The sequence below is a fragment of the Cyprinodon tularosa genome, unplaced genomic scaffold (genome assembly GCF_016077235.1).
Source record: "Cyprinodon tularosa strain WSP-4 unplaced genomic scaffold, ASM1607723v1 ctg615, whole genome shotgun sequence".
NCBI classification, from domain to species: Eukaryota; Metazoa; Chordata; class Actinopteri; order Cyprinodontiformes; family Cyprinodontidae; genus Cyprinodon; species Cyprinodon tularosa.
Genome location: NW_024039358.1, coordinates 362,020 through 383,187, shown reverse-complemented (window position 1 = coordinate 383,187; position 21,168 = coordinate 362,020). Strand labels below are relative to the sequence as shown.

General features: G+C 38.2%; 1 protein-coding gene across 1 annotated transcript in view; it reads left to right on the top strand.

Annotated features, from left to right (window-relative positions):
* The window catches only part of LOC119798252 (voltage-dependent calcium channel gamma-2 subunit-like), a 97,802-nt gene extending 86,359 nt beyond the window's left edge, over positions 1 to 11,443 (top strand). The window contains exons 3-4 of the mRNA XM_038307620.1: positions 5,344 to 5,484; positions 9,188 to 11,443. Of these exons, the coding sequence (XP_038163548.1) occupies positions 5,344 to 5,484; positions 9,188 to 9,705 (659 nt within the window). The 3' untranslated portion in view covers positions 9,706 to 11,443. The remainder of the gene's footprint in view (positions 1 to 5,343; positions 5,485 to 9,187) is intronic.
* The last annotated feature ends 9,725 nt before the right edge of the window (positions 11,444 to 21,168 follow it).

The following is a 21,168-nucleotide window of genomic DNA, read 5'->3' as shown; positions in this document are numbered from 1 at the left end:
ATCTTACAGAGCACAACCACAAAATCCTAACGATCTCAAGTGTATTAAATCTGTTGAGGAGGATATTGCTAAGTATAGCAAAGGAGGATACTGCATAGTTCTCATTGTGTTGTGTGATGTTGAAAATATAAAGTATTAGAAGGTGAAAACCCCAAAACTCTCATGAATCCCCCCAGCCTCTCAACTAGTCCTCTTTTGTCCTGCCAGCACCATCATTCATTCTGTAGACACCACAAGGGTACCCCCACAGAGTGACCAAACCCTTGAGCACATAGGGACGTTATAAGTAATACCGTCCACACCAGTGGACACACCAAACCACCCCTGTTTCTATGCAGACTAGTCACCATTCTAGATCAGAGCAGTGGTAGTGGTTTGGCTTGTGAACTTTAGGGGTTTAGCAGATGGGTCTGCTTAGGGTGGGCTGAGGGGAAAGATGACCCCATAGCAGGATGCCAGTACTGATGGCTAATATGCAGGAAAAGGCTCTTCTCAGTCTCGCCTGCTGCTGCCACTCAGTCAGGATTGTTGTTATCCACTGAAGGATGGTGGTCCAATTTCAGGTTGGGGGGTGATGGTACAGGGCCGCCGTTGTCCAGGCTACCGTCACCGGATCGGGTTCAGTCGCTCTGTCCCCTGCTGGCTCCCTGTGGCCTCCCGGAAGATTTTGAAATTCCCCCCGGACATTTTTTTAGATATGAAAAGTAGGACATGTCCGGGGGAAAAGGGACGTCTGGTCACCCTAACATATCAACAATTTGATGTTTCAGTGAGTGAGTGCTTGTTGCTATGATTCCAAAAAAAATAAAAAAACAATCCACTGGACTTTTAATTTTTTTGGAACAACTATGACCTGGATGACTGAGAACCTTCACCAGCTTGTTGCTATGATGCATATTTGCTCAGCAGGTTTGGTTTGCTCATTGTAAACAAACCAATCAGCACACAGCTCATCTAAATATTCATGAGCCTACCATAAAAGAAAAAAAGAACTGTCGTGTCATTCTGAGGCTTATAATCAGGCTTGCATTAGGGCTCATAGAACAGCAAATATGCCATTTTCAGCCCAACCAATGTTACACACCCTATTCAGAGACCTTAAGGACCAGCACCAAATATCCTATATAATCATTCTATGACCCCTTTATAGTTTGCCCGATGATGAACTAAACTTGTGGAGATCCACAAATTTTTTCTCCTGATATCACGTTTGATATCACGGTATGCACGGTTTTTTTTAGTGCCTCCATTGTTTCATACAAGGAGGCAGAGCGTAAAAGATACCTCCTTAAAATGATTGCGAAGGTACACCTCCAGTGAACTTCTATGTTAGGTGACACAGGCTTTTCTAATTTATTTAAATGAATATTTATAAACATTAATTTCTATGGACTTAAAAAGCACCTATCTCTTATTAGTCTGGCATTTAGAGAAAATAGATGAGTTTATACCTGCACTGACCCAAACTATAACAGATTTAATCTATCTCAACCAAACCAACCATATGCATGCCTAAGCTTAAATCTATCCAATTGTTACATGGAGGCCACCAAATGACTTCTGTTTTGACTGTCTTAATACAGAGTGAATGCTGCATAAGGCTACAAACATACAGCCACTTAAACATATAAATCCCTTTAGGGTCAAACCTACAGAGCAAGTCAAAGTTCTGTTTAACAGATTTGATAGACAGGTATTAAAAGTTTGTGTTTGTATGTATAGCTGTGTGAGAGGCAGAGAAGGTTAGGAAAGGCTTGTGTTATGTAAAACACAACATCAACCAGAAAGACAGAGTGTCAGCCTCCACAGCGACCTCAAGAAGGCTTAAAAAGGAAACTAAAAACATACTGATCGTGTCTCTTGATGCTTCTGCCATGTGGCGCACTCTCTCACAGCTCAATCCTCTCCGTCTTTCTGTGTCTGTGCCATGATGTGCTTGGTGGCAGGGTGTGCCTGGAGGCCCACACATTTAAAAATTCTTCCTTTTAAACTGCCTGCTTTCATATTAAAGCACAAGTGCAAAGAGAGCAGGAAAGACAGTGAGACAAAGACTGCTGCAGGCAAAGCAGCTTCACAGAGAAGTAAAGGCCTGCGGTCTTTGTGCTCTTCCTCTTGTCTTCTCTTCCCTACTCTGCACTTATAATCTTCATTAACATACCCTTCTTTCATTTATTGGTTCTGTAATTTTTCCATTTTTCTTTTATTTTCACACTTTCAGCATTATTACACGTATTCTTTAAAATATAATTCAAGCTTCTATTCATACAGGTAATTTCTTACAGTAGAGCCGCAGCTATATTTTTATTAAGTAACAGTGTAAATGCTTAAGATATAAATAGTGGCCTACAAAATTATTCATAAATTAAAAATATTTATTGAGTTACAGTCACATTCCTTGATGGGTTTTATTGGGAGTTGGACAAACAAAAAGCAACACATAATTATAAAGTCAGATTAAAAGGATTTATGTCTTTTCAAAATCGTTAAGAAGCAGAATAAATATGAAAAACCTTCTGCAAATTTGTTTTTGGCCACAGAAATTTTGAGACTGTTAAATTAAATTGATTGCTACTAATTGCCTCCTAAACTGAACTATGCTAGAGTCCATAGGGTATAATCTAACCTCAGTAAAAATATAACTAATGTGTGATGGAAGATTGTTGGGTACATTTTTGAAAAAAAAAATATTTGGGCCACGAAATACAGGAGACAGGTAATCAGAAACAGAAAAAGATTGTAGGGAGAAGAAAAGTTGGGAAGAAATCATCTGGTGATTTTGCCCTAATGTTTATGAAAAAAACAGAATTCAATTGTAAAACAAATCAAAAGAGAGCGCACCAATATACTGAGTCAGCCGTCCGCGGCGCCATCTTAGATCTAAAGATAGCTAATCCTTGAATTATAAAATTATATTAAACTTTTAAAAATCTCTTAAATGTCTCTTCGTCATATATGCACTGCATACATTGCGTGATGGTTACTTTTGTTTCAAGTAAAGGTAGGGGATTAGGCTGAAGCTCTAGTTAAATAAGACCAAAGTGCCTACATGCAAAAAAGTACTGTAGTGAAAAAAAATCCTCTAACTTCAGAAGCATTTAAAGTCAGTCCTAACAGATAGTTTCCTTCATGTTTTAGATCTTTTCTGTATTTTGAATGAATTGGTTCATGACCAGATCTCTGTGGAACTTAAAGAAAAATCAACCCCCACACTGAAAAAGATATTACTTTCAGCCAACTTAACAAAAAATGCTCTAATTTTTTGCAGATAGCTTTATTGGTTTTATTCAAGCTCTAATTTAATTATTTTTTTTTATTTTATTTATTTAGTTGTAATCCAGTCAAAATATACTATCATTTATATAATAAGCTTTGTCACTGTTACTACCACATTTTCACGACTATAAGGCGCACTTAAACGTCTTTTTTTTTCCTCAAAATGTGCGGTGCGCCCTTTGGTGCGGTGCGCCTTATGTGTGTTGTAACTGCGACTTTTGAGACCACCTCATTGAGGAGATGATGAAAGAGTGGCTGAATGTAAGGAGACCAGGTGTTTTTTTTCCACTCATCACCATCGCTGTCAATATGTGACTCCATGCGTGGCCATCTCACAGCTGATGTGAAAAACATGGGGAAACAAATTAACCCTGTGCTCGCTGTTCAACCGCTCGACATCGGTGTGAACCGGACCCAGCAGGTGCAGCAGAAGCAGCGAGTTTACATGCAAAGTCAATGGTTGACGCGTGTATAGGTGCAGCAAAAGGTCCCGCAGCTTGTTTTGAGCAGCAGGAGCGTTTAAGCATCTGCCAACGCGCTGCTGCTGCTCGAGATGGAAAAATTTAAGTTTTGCTGCTGGACGCGCCGCATCAACCAATCAGAGAAGCTGATCTGGGAGCTGACAGCGAGACAGACACAGCGCTCTGATGACATATTATATTAACGCAAATGAAAACGGCTGGATGGATGAGGAGATGATGAAACCGTGGCTGAGGCAGGTGTATGTGAGGAGAACAGGTGTTTTTTTTCCCACGCATCACCATCACCAGTTAATCTGTGACTCCATGCGTGCCCATCTCACAGCTGATGAGAAAAACATGGTGAATCAAATGGACGCTGTGCTCACCGTTATCCCGGGAGGTCTGACAAAGGAACTTCAACCGCTCGACATCGGTGTGAACCAGCCGTTCAAAGTAAGGCTGCGAGCGGCGTGGGAGCGATGGATGACAGACTGAGACCACAGTTTCACGATAAGTGGAAGGCAGCGCCGGGCAAGTTATGCCACCGTTTGCGGATGGATTGTAGATGCTTGGGCTAACGTGTCTGCTGGCTCTGTTGTTCAAGCTTTCGCAAAAGCCGGCATTATTTCTGAGGAGCCGCCCGGCACGGAAAGTGACTGACAGCGAAGAAGGGGAAATTGGCATGTCGGATTTAGCGCAGCTGTTTAATTCAGAAACAGAGGATGAGGACTTTGATGGGTTTGATTAATACTTTGTAATAAATACATGAATAAAGCACAAACATACTCAGTTTTGCTCCCGCTCTATTTTTCTACCTGAAAACTTAATTCAACAGCAGCCTCTGGGCGGGTCTCCTCCTCTTCACCGCGGCGGCTGGCAGGTGTTTTTTCATCTAAATAATCTAAATCTTGCAGCTATATTTGCTGTGATCAGTGGGAATAAAGTAGTTTTAATATGTTTTTAAGTGAGAAAGGCCACCTGAAAACTTAATAATTGCAGTCAGTTCATCCAGATTATCTATTTCTGTCGGAGGCGCTCAGACCCCCACATACCAGCGGTGCACCGACAGTAGAAATCCTTTCATCAGCAGCCTCTAGGCAGGGCAGCCTCCAGGTTCACCGCGGCTGCTGGCAGGTGTTTTTCATCTAAATAATTTAAACTGCAGGCACCAGGATACCGGTAATAAAAGCGAACATATTCCGTCGGCAGGTTTCAGGATTTTAAGTTAATTTAGGAGTGACCACAGCGCTGTGTCATCTGCAATGTGTCTGTCTCACGGCCAGCACCCAGGTTTGATCAATACTTTGTAATAAATACATGAATAAAGCACAGTCATACTCAGTTTTGCCCCCGCTGTATTTTTAGAGGTATTTAAAGGTAGTAGAGGACATGTACCTGTATATAAAAAAAAGCGCCCTATAGTCCCGTGCGCCTTATGTGTGTGTTAAATACAGAAATGGGACACATAACTGAGAGTGCGCCTTTTAGTACGGTGCGCCTTATGGTCGTGAAAATACGGTAATATGGTTGTTTTATTTACAATATTACCTGTATCTGTGTCTCAGGCACCCACAGTGAGAGCTCTCTTTTTGCCTCTGTGTCCTTCTAGGTGCAGTACGAGCCTCCAGCATCTTCCCAATCCTGAGTGTTATCCTTCTATTCATGGGGGGGCTCTGTATCGCCGCCAGTGAATTCTACAAGTCACGCCACAACATCATCCTCAGCGCTGGCATTCTGTTCGTCTCTGCAGGTATGAAGGGAGGAAGAGGAGAAGAAGGAGATGGGAGGGATGAAAGGAAGAGAGGAAGAAACTAAAAAAGAATAAATATCTGGCCGAGAGAAACTGAGAATTAAAGTTGGATGGATCAAGGTGAATTTATTCCAGAAAAAGTGAAGAAAATGGTTTTGTTTTTTTTTATACAAAAACTTCTCTAAAAAGAAAGCTATCATACTGAGCGAATAATGAACTGATTTAAACATTTGGATATAAAAGTTATACAGAAGGAATCAAATCTACAAATTAAATCAAAACCCCAGACTTGCTCCAGATGTTTAATTATAGGATAAACTGAGAGATTGGTATTCTACTGTAGTCAAAGATAAAGCTAATTGGAGCAACCAGTATAAGATGATAGAAATCAATTTCACTTTACTGCCTTAAATTACCTGAACCAGATAACTGAAGATAAAAAATAAGGCTAAAATAAACCAGGTAATTGAATACCACTGCATATTTGGTTGTTTTATCTATGTCATGAATCCATGCAGACAAATAGACGGCAAGTTTCCAATCAGTGATCACTTTTTCATCTCTTACTGTGTGTTAAGGTTCTAGGTCGTGGCCTACTGCGCTGCACTAGATAACTAGTTCACCGCTAAGTTGAGAAGTTGTCCGTGTTGTTCCATAATTTTTGCTGTGTCTGTCTCTCTCACCCTGTTGCTAGGCTTAGAGGAGGCCACTGGGATTGCACTCTAAAAATAAGGTGTCCCTGATACTAGTTTACTTTGATCCATCTCAATCAGGCCTTTGTATAAAAAGGGAAACAACATATAAAATTTACTCTTTGTTATATTTATGCAATGTTTTTTATACAGATTTGTTGTTTGACTCTCTGTCTGTATCAGCCTATATTTGTAGCCTAAGAGAAAATTACCCTAATACATGGGGAGAAAACTATAAACGAGGGAAAAATAAGAACAGCTTGAAAAGATTAACAAAGTATGTTAATTAAAACATTTTATGTGCGGCAACAAAGCAGCTGTCATACTGGATTCTTATCTGGCCCTTATTTCCCCTTCTAATCTTAAAACATGCTAAAGGTGAACATTAAATCAGTCTTTTAATTTGATTGGCTCTAAGAGGCAACCATCTGGATAAAAACAAACAAAAAATGTTTTTTTTCTCTCAGGTAAGTAAATTATATTTAGTCACAAAGAGAAAAATTTTTTAATGTTATGTTTATTCTATAGCAAAAACTGTAAGAAAGCATGAGTAGTAATATATATGTTTCCCTGGCTGTATTTTGTTTGGTGATTTCACACTCCAGAGATTGTTTCAGAGTGGTATGATGTTTCATATAGGATGCAAGAGTGGGATTAAAACATTTAGTTCATTTTTTTCTTGTTTTAACATAGCAAAACCCTGTTTCACCCTATGTTCTCTTACAAATGTAATTCTATAAATATATAAATTGAAGCTACATTGTTGTTGGGCTTTTCTGCCTTGAAGTGAGCGCGCACATCCAAGATATTATCCCATCTCACCTTAGAGTTCAACCACCACAGGCAGCGTGCGTTCAATCGCACCCAGGATACGGTTCAGCTACCGGTCCTGCTCGTTCACAGCCTTTGTGAGCGCATCAAACGCTGCCAGCAGCCTAATCAATGCCCAAATTGCCGCCAACATCCTCTGTAATAGTAGATACATCAGGTCCTCCAAATCCAAACAGGAGAAATCCAAGTATCATAAATCTGAAAATCCATCCATCTTCGATATCCTCCACTGACAACACTGAAAAACACACTATCCTCCAAGCCTTCCAGGAGTCCATGATGTATCCCACGAAGTATGTAAAGGAATGGAAGGGTCCCCTTTTCCCTGTATTCCAGTTGAGAAAATTTGATTAATTGCTTTGCGAGACCAGCTGATCAGATCTATTGTTTGAATTCAGGTGATATGAAGAGAGGACTCAGAAAAGACAAGGCACAAGCAGGGTTAGATCAGGGAGTTGCAGAGCAGCAGGAAAAATGCAACTGCATCCTTCAAGCTTGCTTAGCTGCTAATATTTACACCATTTATAGGATGAGGGATGCCTTAAAGAAGAAGTCTGGTCAACAAGAAATAATCATTATCTCTACCTAAAACTAAAACGTTTGCAGTGATTTAATAAATTTAGCGTTAGTCATAAAAAAAAATAAGGGCAATAATTTTCATCGCAATCACTGAGTCTGGAACCAGCCACTTTTGTCCAAATATAGTAACACCTCACTCTTGACATCTTTGGGCAGTGACGTCACGGTGTGGTAAGCCGAGCGCCATTCTCCCCGCTTTACAAGCAAAATCAATGGGAACTACTAGACAGCCCTGCAATCAGCAAAAATTATTTTAGATTCTCGGAGGACTTTGCCATTGAAATTCGCAAGACCTGTAGTTAAACTGAAAATGCCCACATGCATGGCAGTTGGATGTTGTACTACACTGGGTAAAAGTGAAAGAAAAATTAGTTATTTAAACTTTTCCACTCGTGATCCACCACTTGTTCATTGTTGGATTGCCAACCTGAAGAGGGAGGATAATAGGGCTTATGACAAACATCAGATACAGCATTGGGACTTGATTAACAGCTGATACTGCACCTTGACGTCACAAACCGGTATGTGGCAGTAGTGTTCTTTTACAAACATGGGGGCCTCCAGTAAAGCCATTCAAATGAAAATTACTCTTAATTAAAGCACTTATCATTTGTTGAACAGTATGTAATACTTTCATATTTAAAGTATCTTCAGAAGTTTGAATTCTGAATATGACGGGACTTCTCCTTAGATCAGCAGGTCGCAACTTAATCAGTTTCAGTCGCTGCCGCAAGATACCTCACACAGGGTCTTGGGTCTCAGTGAGTTTTCTTTCTTCCCAAACGCAGGGTTGTGATCATCATGTAAAAAACTGTTTGAGCCAACACACACCTTTTGAACAAATAGGAAAGTTCAGCTGAGATAACCACTGTTTCAGCCCTACTGTATGAGGTCAGCACAGAGACAGTTCAGCTTTACATTAAAATTAAAAAAGTTGCAAAGTAACATTTAGGTAGCACCTCATAGACCCAGTTTATACAGTTACCAAGAAGTCAGAATTCTGCCAAAAGTGCACACCCATAAGAAATACTGATAAGATCAGTTTTTTTTTTTAAACACATGCATGGCAAACTACTCTCCACGTGCATTTTGAGCATTCTCTGAGTGGAGATTGAAAACCGTAGCACCGCCTAATGTATTTCAAGCTTGAGTGCATGCCCCTTCTCTGCACTCATGGTTTGCTTTTTATGTGCATTTGGATTCTCTTCTGCTGGTGTGTGGAAATGTTTTTCTTTTTTTTTTTTCTCATGTCAACTTTTGTCACTTTGAGCAATTATGGCTCCTAAAACAAGCATTGAGCTACCGTTGCTGCTGCTGTAGGTCCAGCATGCTCCACCTCCTCCTGTTTTTGAACCTTTTTTCTCCTTAGCTTCTAACTTGGTGTGGATTTTCTTCTGAATCTTAATCTTTTATCCTTCATATGAACCTGTCCAATGTAAACACTTCTATGTATGAGCTGTGTTGGGGTACGGTACAGTATGGTATGGTGCCATTAGTCATCCTCAAACTTTGAAATTGTTATTTGCTTAATGCAATAACCTGTAAATTTCACTGCACGTATTTATCTAATTTTACTGTTGTTGTTGTTGTTGTTTCCTCAGGCCTGAGCAACATTATAGGAATCATTGTATATATATCAGCCAACGCTGGTGACCCCTCAAAGAGTGACTCCAAGAAGAACAGCTACTCATACGGCTGGTCCTTTTACTTTGGTGCCCTCTCTTTCATCATGGCTGAAATGGTGGGTGTGCTAGCAGTACACATGTTTATTGACCGCCACCGGGAGCTGCGAGTTGGTGCACGTGCTGCAGACTACCTCCAAGGTGCTGCCATCACACGAATCCCGAGCTACCGTTATCGCTATAGACGCCGCTCGCGTTCCTCATCCCGTTCCACGGATCCCTCACACTCTCGTGAGGCATCACCAGTGGGCCTGAAGGCCTTCGGGACACTGCCTTCCACCGAGCTGTCTATGTACACGTTGCCCAAGGGCCAGACGGGCACCCCTACAGCAACGTATAACTCTACGGAAAGGGACCACAACTTCCTACAGGTCCACAACTGCGTACAGAAGGACCTCAAAGACTCGGCAGCCAATCGGCGCACTACGCCTGTATGAAAATGAAGACAAAGCGTGGATTCTAGGGTAGAGTAGCAAATGAAAAAGGTTTTAGTAAAGAAGGAGGAAGGAGCTGAGAGGTGGAGATGAGAGAATAGACTGGCAAGTAAGGGGGGAAGGAGGGGGGCTGAGTTTCTGAGTTCTTCAAAAGACCTCAGATAATCTTTAAGCTTTTGGTTAAAAGAAAAACAAGACAAAAAGAAAAGAAGTAAAAATGCATAAAAAAGAAACATGCATGATTTTCCCATGAACAATGTTTAACATGTTTTAAACATGTTTGAGGGGGGTGATAAATCAGGAGGGGGGTGTCTGGGGTCTGTGGCTGTCTCAGGGCTATGGATCCATGGCGTGGTAGGCTGGGCCAGGCTGCCTTTTCAAAGGTGATTTTGTTTTATGTTAATTTTCTTCCTAATCTAAATAAACTGGGTGCACAGTTTGCCCGTTTGGCCCAGCCTATGAAACTGCCCTTGCACTGTCATACCATAAGCCCTCTTACGCACACGCACACACAACGTGAACTCCCATACACCCCGCTCCTTCGTTTACTTGCTGTTTCCTCTTGATTTCATTCTTTAATCGCATTAAACTGTGAACCACTGCGGTGTGGGATTAAAGCAGGGAGCAATTCTGACCGCAAAAAAAGGTAAAATAACCTAAGTTACTATATGTACCGATTATATATATATATTCATATATATATGTTACTATATCATGACTAGCCTTCCCTGGTGCAAAAAATATCCACAAGAAGAAAAAAAAGTAAAGTAACTCAGTTACTGTTGTAAAACTACAGTCATCATGCAAACTGAAACCAAGATGGAGGATTCAGCATGACTGGCTCATCCTTTGGACATCTGCCTATACAATAGAAATTGGTTAGTGTTAGACACATTATCACATTTTTTTATGACAAAATGAAAAAACAACCAAAAAAAAACATTTTGGAAGTCCACCAAAAGAAAAAAACACAAAAAAAACTGGCAGCCATATTTGTTCGAGGTTAACATGTGAAATGTTGACCTTTTTTTGTTGTTGTTTTTTTTTCTTTTTTATTTATTTATGTATCTATTTATTCATTTATTTTTGACCCCTCTAAGGGGTAGAGAGGAAAAGAGCTGTGGGCAAGGAATACATTTCTCTGCAAACTTGAAGACGACTGTGGACAATGAAACGCCACTACTGCCAAAGACACAAGGTAGTGCGTGAGAGAACACAGCTACCAGCAAGCTGAAGTGAAGTGACTCTAGAAAAATGAAGTATCAATTTACATGCATGCTGATCAAAATCATTAAATCTGCTTTTAAGGAAACCTATCTTTTTTGAACAATTAGACAATGGTACGATGTAAGGGCAGCCAAAAAATAGAAATAACTGTTACAGTACTGTGTCTCTTCCATTTTTCTTCCTGTTTGTTGGGTAGGGGGGGTCAGGGGTTTGGAGAGGGGAATTATATTTGCTTGGAACTAAAACAGAACTTTGGAAATGTATCAAGGCTATTTTTTAAGAGAAGAAAACCTTGCCTTTTCATTTCATTTTGTTTTCAAAGTTAAGTTTAACTCAAATACAGCCTTATCTTTATCTTGGTTCTCTTGCTTCTTTGGTTCAACATGTGTTGTTGTAAATGAGAATATATATTTAAAAATAGTCTAATATCTTTCAGGGTGCCAAAACTGAATGATTCTGAACTTGGATGCTTCAAGTCCTGATGACTAATAAAAAATCCATCCCTCCCCTGTAAGAAAGTGAATGAGTGTGTTGTTTATATGTAACCAAAAAATGCAAACTAACTATTGTTTTTCTAAAGGATTTGCAGTATATCCTTTGTAATATCTGGGATTTGTCTGTGTTAGCCTTTACTCTGCTTAATGCCTTCACAGCAAGAGCCTTATTATTCATGTAAATGTGATTCTATGACTATGTTGTGAACTAATAGCTGTTAAACAGCAGTCTTTATATACAATTTAGCATCTTAGATAAGATAAGGTGGTATAAAAATACAATATTTGCAACATTAAACTTGTTAAACAGAGGGGTGGCTGTGCTTCAAAAAATGAAAAGAGAATGATCTAAAATGAATATCTTATTATTCATTCCATAAGTAGGTAACACAATAGTATATGTTATTCTAGTACAATTTGGCTGATGGCGGCAGTTAAGACAGCATCAGTGTTCAGTATCCTGCACCTGGATCAGGTATAGATGCATTCCATCAAAACACTCTTGAAAACAGCTCACTAAGACCTTGTGAGGGTGATTGGACTGTTTGTCTATCAATGTCTTAAGTTTGTATCACAATTTCAGTCATCATTTCCATCCAAGGCAAGCTATCAGGGTGTTGTGCTGTAATGAAGTATCTATTCAATTCAGTTTATTTATATGGAACCAGTTCACAACATGCCATCTTAAGGCACTTTACATAAACAGTACAGTCAGATTGATTATAAATATCAAGAAAAAACAGCTGATTGCATCCAGTCATTGACTAGCAGGACACACTCCTACTGGATGAGCTTGTGGCAAGGATATTTTTCAACAGTCCCTCACACCTAGCATGCATGCATACAACAGCAGTGGAGAGGAGAAACTCCCTGTTCTCAGAAAGAAACCTCCAGCAGAACCAGGCTCGGTGTGAGCAGCCATCTACCCAGGCAGTCTGGGGTTCAAGGAGACAGCAGCAGACATACAGAAAGAAGTGGATATGCAAAGGGTAACTGTTAACTAGCTCAACAGGTGGCCCCGACTGGGAAAGACACAGCCAGGCAAACAAGCTCCAATGTCAAAGAATGAAAGAGAGCACATACAGTTAGTCACAGTAAAAGAAACAGGACCACACTGAAAAAAAAAATGTCAAACTTCAACACTGACAAACAAAGGTGTTGATGGCATGACCCGGCTGATATTTCATTCCAGGATGGTGTCACAGTTAAACAGGGACAGACCAGATGAAGTTACAATGACGAGAAAAAACAGAACATAAAGTTATGTGCGGAACGAGCAAATTCCATAGAATAGGAGAATAGAGATAGAATGAAGCAGAATGAGGAAAAATGGTCCACGTATCCTCCAGCAGCCTAAGTGTATAGCAGCATAAATGTAACATATTAGGATTACCTAACTACTTTGGATAAGTGATGAAAAAGGTCAACCCAAGAAGATATCCTTCTACTGTAGATTGAATTCTTCCCAGCCCTATTGTGCCATTCAATCTACCTTCTCCCACTTCTCTGCTGACCCAGTGACTAAGCAATCATTATTTTTTTTAACTATAGACTTTATCAAAAAGGAAAGTTTTAAGCCTAGCCTTAAAAGTAGACAGGATATCTGTCTCACAGGCTAAAACTGGTAGGTGGTTCCACAGGAGAGGAGTCTGAAACCTATCTCTTGTTATCAGGCAGCCATCAAGCTGAGGGTACCAAGACCGAGTTGGGAACAAGGATAGACTATTATTTTAGTTATGAAGTTGAGAAAGTCTGCAATCTTCACACAGACAAGTTTCAGTGTTGTGGTTGTAGGATTTTAATTAAATCATATAACTACTGCCTTCCTTCTTTCAGATTTTACAAAGGGAGATAATTTTTTAAAGGAAAAGTCCAGGGATAATCAATGGATCATTATTTAGACCTAAAACTAATATGTTTGTGGGGATTTAATGAATTTCTTGTTAATCAGTAAAAAAAAAAAATATAAAAACAATAATTTTTGTCATGATCGCTGAGTCCGGGAGCAGCCATTTTTGCCCAAATATAGTAACACCTCTGTCCTGACATCTTCCGACAGTGACGTCACTGTCGGACAGCCTAGCGCTATTCTCCCCATTTTGCAAGCAAAACAATGGGAACTACTAGACACATCTGCAATCAACAACAGTTAAACTGACAATGCCCATGTGCTTGGTAGTTGGATGTTGTGATACATCAGGTAAAAGTGAAAAAAAAGTTTGCCATCGAACTTCTGGCCAGAGAAAAAACACGTCATATGCAGCCAATCTTTCGAAAAAGAATGTTTTCAAGATGACTTGGATAATAGTGTGTTGTAAAAAACACCTGATACAGCACTGGGACTTGATTAACAGCTGATACCGCACCATGATGTCACAAACCAGTAGGTGGCAGTAGTGTTCTTTGACAATGAAAACTACTCTTAATTAAAACACTTATAATTTATTGAGCTGTATGTAATAATTTCATATTTAAAGTACTTTCAGATGTTTGAATTATGAAAATGACTTGACTTTTCCTTTAATTCATGTGGAGATGCAAATCAGACAAAATTTAAAAAAAAGATTGAAGGTCAAAATCTAAGAGACCTTTATGCATTAGGAAAGTTAAACGTATGTTTTTTAAAGTAATACAGGACTTGAACTTGGTCTACTGTTTGAACTCAAAATGGTAGCAACACACTTCAACTGTTCTTTCTATATTTTGGAAATTATTTTAGTTAGGTGAAAAACATTTTCTGTTGCCAAAAGAACTTCTTATAACTCATAAAACATTTCATTATGAGCGGTTTCAGTTATTGTTAAAGAAAAAATAGTCCATCTTATATAAGGAATATATAAACATTCAATTTTACATAAGTCATTACATTTATATTAAAGATGTTGGAGTAGTATTTTTTGTGTGTTGAAATACAAAGCATGGGCAGTTGAAACTAATTAAACTAGATCCCATTTTCTCACAGCCCTCTAGAAAATTTGATTGCATTTAGTTATGTAGGCTTTTCATGTTTATGTAGGAAACCTTTTTTTGAAAATAATAGAGCATCCGCACCATAACAATGCTTTCCCTCAGGTTATGTGATTTGTATACCTTTGTGGATTTTATTAAAGTTCGTGATTTAGGAATAGGCCCGTATTAGTGAAGAAAACATGTCTTTTAGAAGCTTCATATACTCCAGATTTTTCAATCCTAAACACAACACATAACAAGCCTGCATAACTAGTAATTGTAATCATCCTGCTAATCCTGTTAAAATGTACTTTATATAACAGAAATGTAAGATACGATGCACTGAGTGAGACCCCATGAAAGAGGCTGATAGCACAAAAAAATCTGTGTTGCTTTTAAAAGTAAACAGGAAAGAAAGCTGCAGGTTGCATTTGATAGTGTGACTGATTTAATCACTTATAGAAACTCCTTTTGACAAATTCCTTATCAAAACCTAACCAAAATGCGAACTTAGCCAATTATGCAATTCAGTATTGCATAATTGGCTAAAACTAACCTTTGTGAAAGTTTGTTGAGAACAATTCTGATATTATTTAACAGAAATGATAAAAATAAAAAAGTTACATTAAACACTTGTGTCTTAATGTCAGTGCTAAATATCTTATCTATCTTGCATAATTTAAAACGTTTGCTAATTTTTTTATGAAAAGCTGAAGGAGAATATAAACCTATTAGCATTGATTAAAAAGCCCAAACAAATAAAAACAACAACACTAATGAAGTGTATTTTAATGTATAAATTTTACATTTACTATATTCCTGACATTTTTCTAGCGATGGGCTTTTTATATATTAGTTTTTAGGTCCATTCTTAGCCTATAAGCTACAGTTGTCACTAAAAATGAGCTTATCTTTAAAGTCGGTGCATCAGCGGTCAGTCAGACAGGCACTAGAGGTTTGGTCCACAATGTATTCTTTTCTATGGCTGTTTAGTTAATTGATAATTCACTGTGCTGTACATAAAAGCAGGCTTCTTTATTCTTACAGTGGTGATCTGTTGCATTATGGATGCATTATTTTTAAGTATTTGAAGATTTTTTTCTCTTTATCCAGCGCTTTTATGAAACCCTTCTCTATTGCCTAATGTCTCATATAAGATATGATGAGTTTGGGCTTCATCATTGAGAGTTTTTTCCTTTTCTTTTACATTTTTCAAACAGCTGTTTGGTAATTTTATTTAAATATATCTAATTCTTTAGCCTCAGCCTCCCCATATTACATGCATCTTTCTGCCATTTCTTTCTATATCTGTCGCCACCTTTTCTCTCTCTCTCCCTCCATGTCCTCCCCCGATGTGAAGATCAGAGAGGCTGCCATGTCTCTCTGCAGCACTGCTGTGATCTATGAAGGGAGTCAAGGGAGGCATGAGTGGGAAGGAGGAAAGATAGAAGGGACAGGGAAAGCTGCGAAGCCTGACAGAAACAGTGCCACACTGCCTCCATCTGGCCTGGAGGTACTGAGATATTGTTGTTTGAACAAAGTAACCTTTCTCATGAGTACTTCAGACCATAAAAGTTGCTTTTTTCAGACAAAAAAGGGATCTCACACAAAATAAAATTGAATACCTTGATAGATTAATACTGTATTGTTTCATGTTTCAGCCACACATTACTCTCTTTTTCTGTTTGGGTTTTAGGAAATACCAACACAAAGTAGTATGTATCTGTAAAGGGGCAAGAATTAATATTAGGTTATCAAAATGTTTAATATCATTCCATATGATTGTATACTATGCCATCAGGTTTGACACTCTTAATTAAATTGAATTCAATAGAAACCAAATAATTACAACACTGCGTAAACCTGTATGCTTTTGCATGAAATACAACACACTGAGCCAAAGGAATCTGTACGGTACAACCTAAAGCCAGCCAAGCCTTTAGTTGTCAAACAAAACTGGTAGGCTGGTCAATGAGCAAATTAAATGGACAATAAGGCAATTTTATGGACTTTAAAACTAGTAATTATGAAAAATGTACAATAAAACTACTCCACTGGTAGGAAAATAACGAGAATTCCCCTCTAAATGTTGTCAAAAATGTTATTAGAGGAAACAGCATACGAAGAGACAGGGACTTCATTCAATATGACCCACATTATTGTTATTTTTAAATTAATGTATATTGTATCAGCACTTAAGAACTGTTCACCACATTGTAATAGAGCACATTAAGGGTTTTTAAAATTCTAAAAAGGATTATTGCCCACTTAAGAAACAAAGTAGCCTACTTTGCCAATCATTAATATTATAATGTAGCTTGTGAAATGTTTAGTTTAAGTATTGAAAAAAAGTGGGGGGGGGAAAGCTAAAACAAAAAAAAACTTTTTTTTTGTTTTAGCTTAAAGAAATCCTTTACTAAATTTGGATAGACAAAAACATTTAAAGACAAGGTCATCAGGAAATTTAGAATCAGACTCTGCAGCTACTGCAAGTATAACATTTAATGCTTTTATATACAGTCATTGAAAAATATTACAAGATTACCCGCGTTTTATGCAATGTTATTTTTCTGGTATTACCAGAAAAATACATTAAAACAAACCAAAAACAAAAAACAGAATAAGAGCTGACTAGTATTTTTCTCCATGACTGGAGCACTGTTTATTCACAAGGCAATCTAGATTGCCTTAGAGGAGTTAAAACAAAAGCTCGAAAGAAAATAATAAAGTATAAGCATAACATCATTACATAAAAGAAAACATACATTTTAAATTATATACATTTTTCTGAAAGTTCACCAGTCATACTCTGACCATAATCCACAGTAGACAATTTTTCTGTCAGTAAATTCCTGATTTACTGGCACCAAGTCTCTGCAGATTTAGATTTTTAGTTAGTTTGTAACAGAGCAAAGGAGTATAGAAACCTAATGATGCCTCAACATGTTTAGTTTTAGTCCTGTGAACACTAAAGGGCTGGTTATACTCCTGCAGCAGTGTGTCGCAGTGAACTCGTCGCAGGAATGATGCAGATATTTTTATTTTGTTATTCCACGCCATGCTATGTTATTCTACGCCACAACGCAATAGAAAAAATCACGAACTAGCTGTGAAAGAGGGTCCCAGTGTTCTTGCGCACCTTGCTCTTCTAGTTGGTCCATCTTCATGAGTCGCTTTCCACAATGGCGGTCATACAAACAAAACAAGCCGGTAAGGTACCAAACAGGAAACATGTATAGTGTAGTGCAGATGCAGAATTGACCAATCAGAGGCCTTCTGCCGGCAGCACTGTCTGTGGTCACCTACAATTTTGGAGAGGTGCACCAGAGTGTCTACGGCAGGGGTCGGGGCATATCTGTGTTAACTGCGATCTGGTTTCTGAGTATAAATCAGCCTTAAGAGAACATGGCTCTGTAAAATTAAAGGATGTTCTTTTTCCGGGGGGATCATCAAAATAAGTGGTCCTCCTAATTATCAATCATGCTGGTGATATGTTAACGTAAGGCCGTGCTACGTGCCCGTACCCATTTTCACTTACTGGTAGTGAGTCTGACATGGTGGAAAAATAGCAAATCTTCTTTTGGAAAGTAAGCTTGTATGAGCGATGCAAACAGCAACTTTTAAACAGAGCGTGAATGAGGAGAAATGGGTTTGTGCATGCTCTCGCAGGAGTATGATAGGCGTTCCCTCTCGGGAGTGTGTGCAGGATTGAGAATGTGCTTTTTTTTTAAGTGGAGAGGGCGAGTCTATTCAAAAGTTCCCGAAAACCACCACGATACCTTTAAGGATCTAATATTTTATAGTTAACAAGCATCTCAGAAATGTACCTGACCAATGAGCAGATAGTGCTTTACAAAGCAGAAGAACTTAAGAGCTTGAGAAGAACTTTTAAACCCTGTTGCAATCCGCGTATTGTTAGCTAGAGTGATATAATAAACCATCTTGATGTTGGTAAGAATTCAGGAAGCAGATTTTTATTATTATTTTTTTTTATGAAAACCAGGAAATAACTGTTACAGTAATCTAACCCAGAGTTTCCCAACCTTTTTTGACTTCCGAATCCCTTTAGACATTTTGTCTTACCCTTAGTACCCCTCTCAGTCAGAAGTGTAGATTATTTTCCACAAGTGGAACGTACAATAACTAATTATAAAATAAAGCTATTTCACTTAATCTTTTAATTTGAGCATTTATTCTTTGGCATTTTATTCTTTCCATCTCCCCTATAATCACATTTAAACTTGAGGAATTGGAAACAAAATTTAGAACAAAAATTATAGTCAGACTGACTTAATTAGTTTTACATAGTTTTCTGCTTGATTTTGATGTGTGTCAAAGCTGAAGGTGAACTCAAACACACAAGAAAAACTAACTTTTTTGTTGAACAACGTGTTTAATTTTTCAATTGAGTCCTCACAAAGCAAAACAGCGCCCAGCCCTATTTTATTTTACTACCTAGGAAATAAAATATTTGTATGTACCCCTTGCAATGCACTTGTGGACCACTAGGGGTACGCATACCCCCAGTTGGGAATAACTGATCTAACCTACTGGAAATAAGTCACCACCAGTGGTTCTGATTCCTTTTTTTCATTATGAAACATTTTATTCCAGCAATTCTTTAAATAGGATAGTCTGATAATTTAGTAACACCTAAAGTTATCTAACGTCACCAGATATTAGCTAATATATATTTTATGACGATGGTAATGAAAAACTGTTTTTTTAAAGAAAATTATTCAAAAGTTATTAATGAAATTCACATGAATTCAAAAAAAAATTGTACTGTGAGATTGCTTGCATTTTTCTAGTTGATAGTTTCATAGCAAAACATTATAAAATCAGCCTAAAACTTTAAGTTTGAGTCCTATGTTATAAGGCAACTAATACATTTCAAAATATGTTATCATTTGGAAGCAGCTCCTTTTTTTATTTTCTTATACAGCATAACTTTTCTCAAAAAGCAAATAGAAATTAATCTTTGTTGTTATGCTTGTTAGATTGGAGGTATTACAGCTAATTATTACGTTCTGTAGTTCAGACAGAAGGATGACGGTTTCTTTTTTTGTTGTTTTTTTAGGAGCAGCTGTTCTTTCCTTCCACACCTGCAATTAGCCTGCTTTTTAGGTCAGGGACTGTTTGAGGCTGTAGAACAAGCTGTGCACTGAGTACACACGCATCAACACAGAAATATAAAACTAGAAAAAAGCTCAGTTTAACAAACCATTGCATTTATTTAAAAGCTATTTCTACTGATCTGACATGGCAGGATATTTGATGTTGGAATGGTTATCTGCTTAGGTTTTGGATAATTATCATACCTCATTTATTTATTTACATGTTTATATGACACAAAGGAACATGAAAAGTCATTTATTTAAGATTAAATGTATAGATATACAGGAAAACCGGAACCTCATCTGTAAGCTTATTGAAATGTATGAGGTGAAAGTGGGATTGCTGATTTTAGTTTAAATTCTTTGCTAGTTTTATTTCCTTCTAAAACCAGCATAACCAACACATTGGTGTTATCCAGAAACCTTAATCACTTCTTATGAGGTTCATGCATGGGTGCAAATGTATCTTTACCTTAAAATTCACATGGTTTTAAAGTTTGTAGATGACACCATTGTAGTGGCGCTTATATAACAGAGGATGAAACCTTAATCTGAACACCAGCAAGACCAAGAAGGTCATAGCAGACGGCATGATATCCAGGAAGAATGAACATGATCCTTTCTGCAGACATGGAGAGTAGGTGGAGGTTCCAAGGGATTGACGCCTCCTGTGGCCTTTACTGGACTGAAAACACACCCCATCTGCTGAAGAAGGGATAATACAGCTCTTTTTTTTTTTACAAAGCTGGAAACAGACTGGAAGATTTTCTCATCTGCTTGTAAACTTCTGCAGGGCCACAGCAAAAGGTTTTTCCTTTTGTCCATCCCTCCTGTCGTCTCTCCTTTTTACTTCTATGGTCCCCCTCTTTTCTTTAGTTTCTTTCTCTCATAGTCTTTGCATTTTCTCATTTTTTTCTTTTCTTCTAGGCACTGCTGGGGTAGCTTCTTATCATCTTTTCTTTTCTCTTTTGTTCTCTCATCACCTCGTCTCGCCTCTTCCCACCGTTTGTTTTCATATGTTTTGCTGGTGCCTTCCTGGATCTTTTCTACACATAGGCAGTAAGATAGACTGAGTCAATTTGGTGGAGACTGAATGGGGTGCTCCCTAAACACACATACTGTAATACAACATTTCTGATGGGATTTGAACATAAGGATTTTTAATAAGAAAATGTAATTAATCTTTACTAATACCGTAAGTGTAAGAGGAGTTCTATGGGAAACAACGCTTAGTTCTGCCTAATGGCAGCTTGCTGGTGAAGATGCCCAGTCATCCAGGTCATAGTCATTCCAAGAAAGGTTAAAAAACATCCCACTGGACATTTTTTAACAAGTTTGAAGATGTTTTCCTTCCCATCCAGGAAGCTTTTTCAATTCAAAATGGTAGCTTAACCCCTGATAGCATGGACGTTTCACAAGCAGGATGGACTTAAACAACGTGGTGATCTGGACTCAGTTTACACTGCATAATGCCAGAAGAGAGCAAAACTCATGCTCGCTACAGATCCCACCCAGTACCCACCAATTTACTGCTACGCTACAACTGCAGTACCAAGAAGGAAATCTGAAAAGATGTAAAATCATGTATTTGTGAGCTTATTTATATTATTTGTATTAGAGAGGCCTTTTAGGTTAAATAACTAATTGTCCTTACAAAGAAATGCTTCTTATGTTTGCAG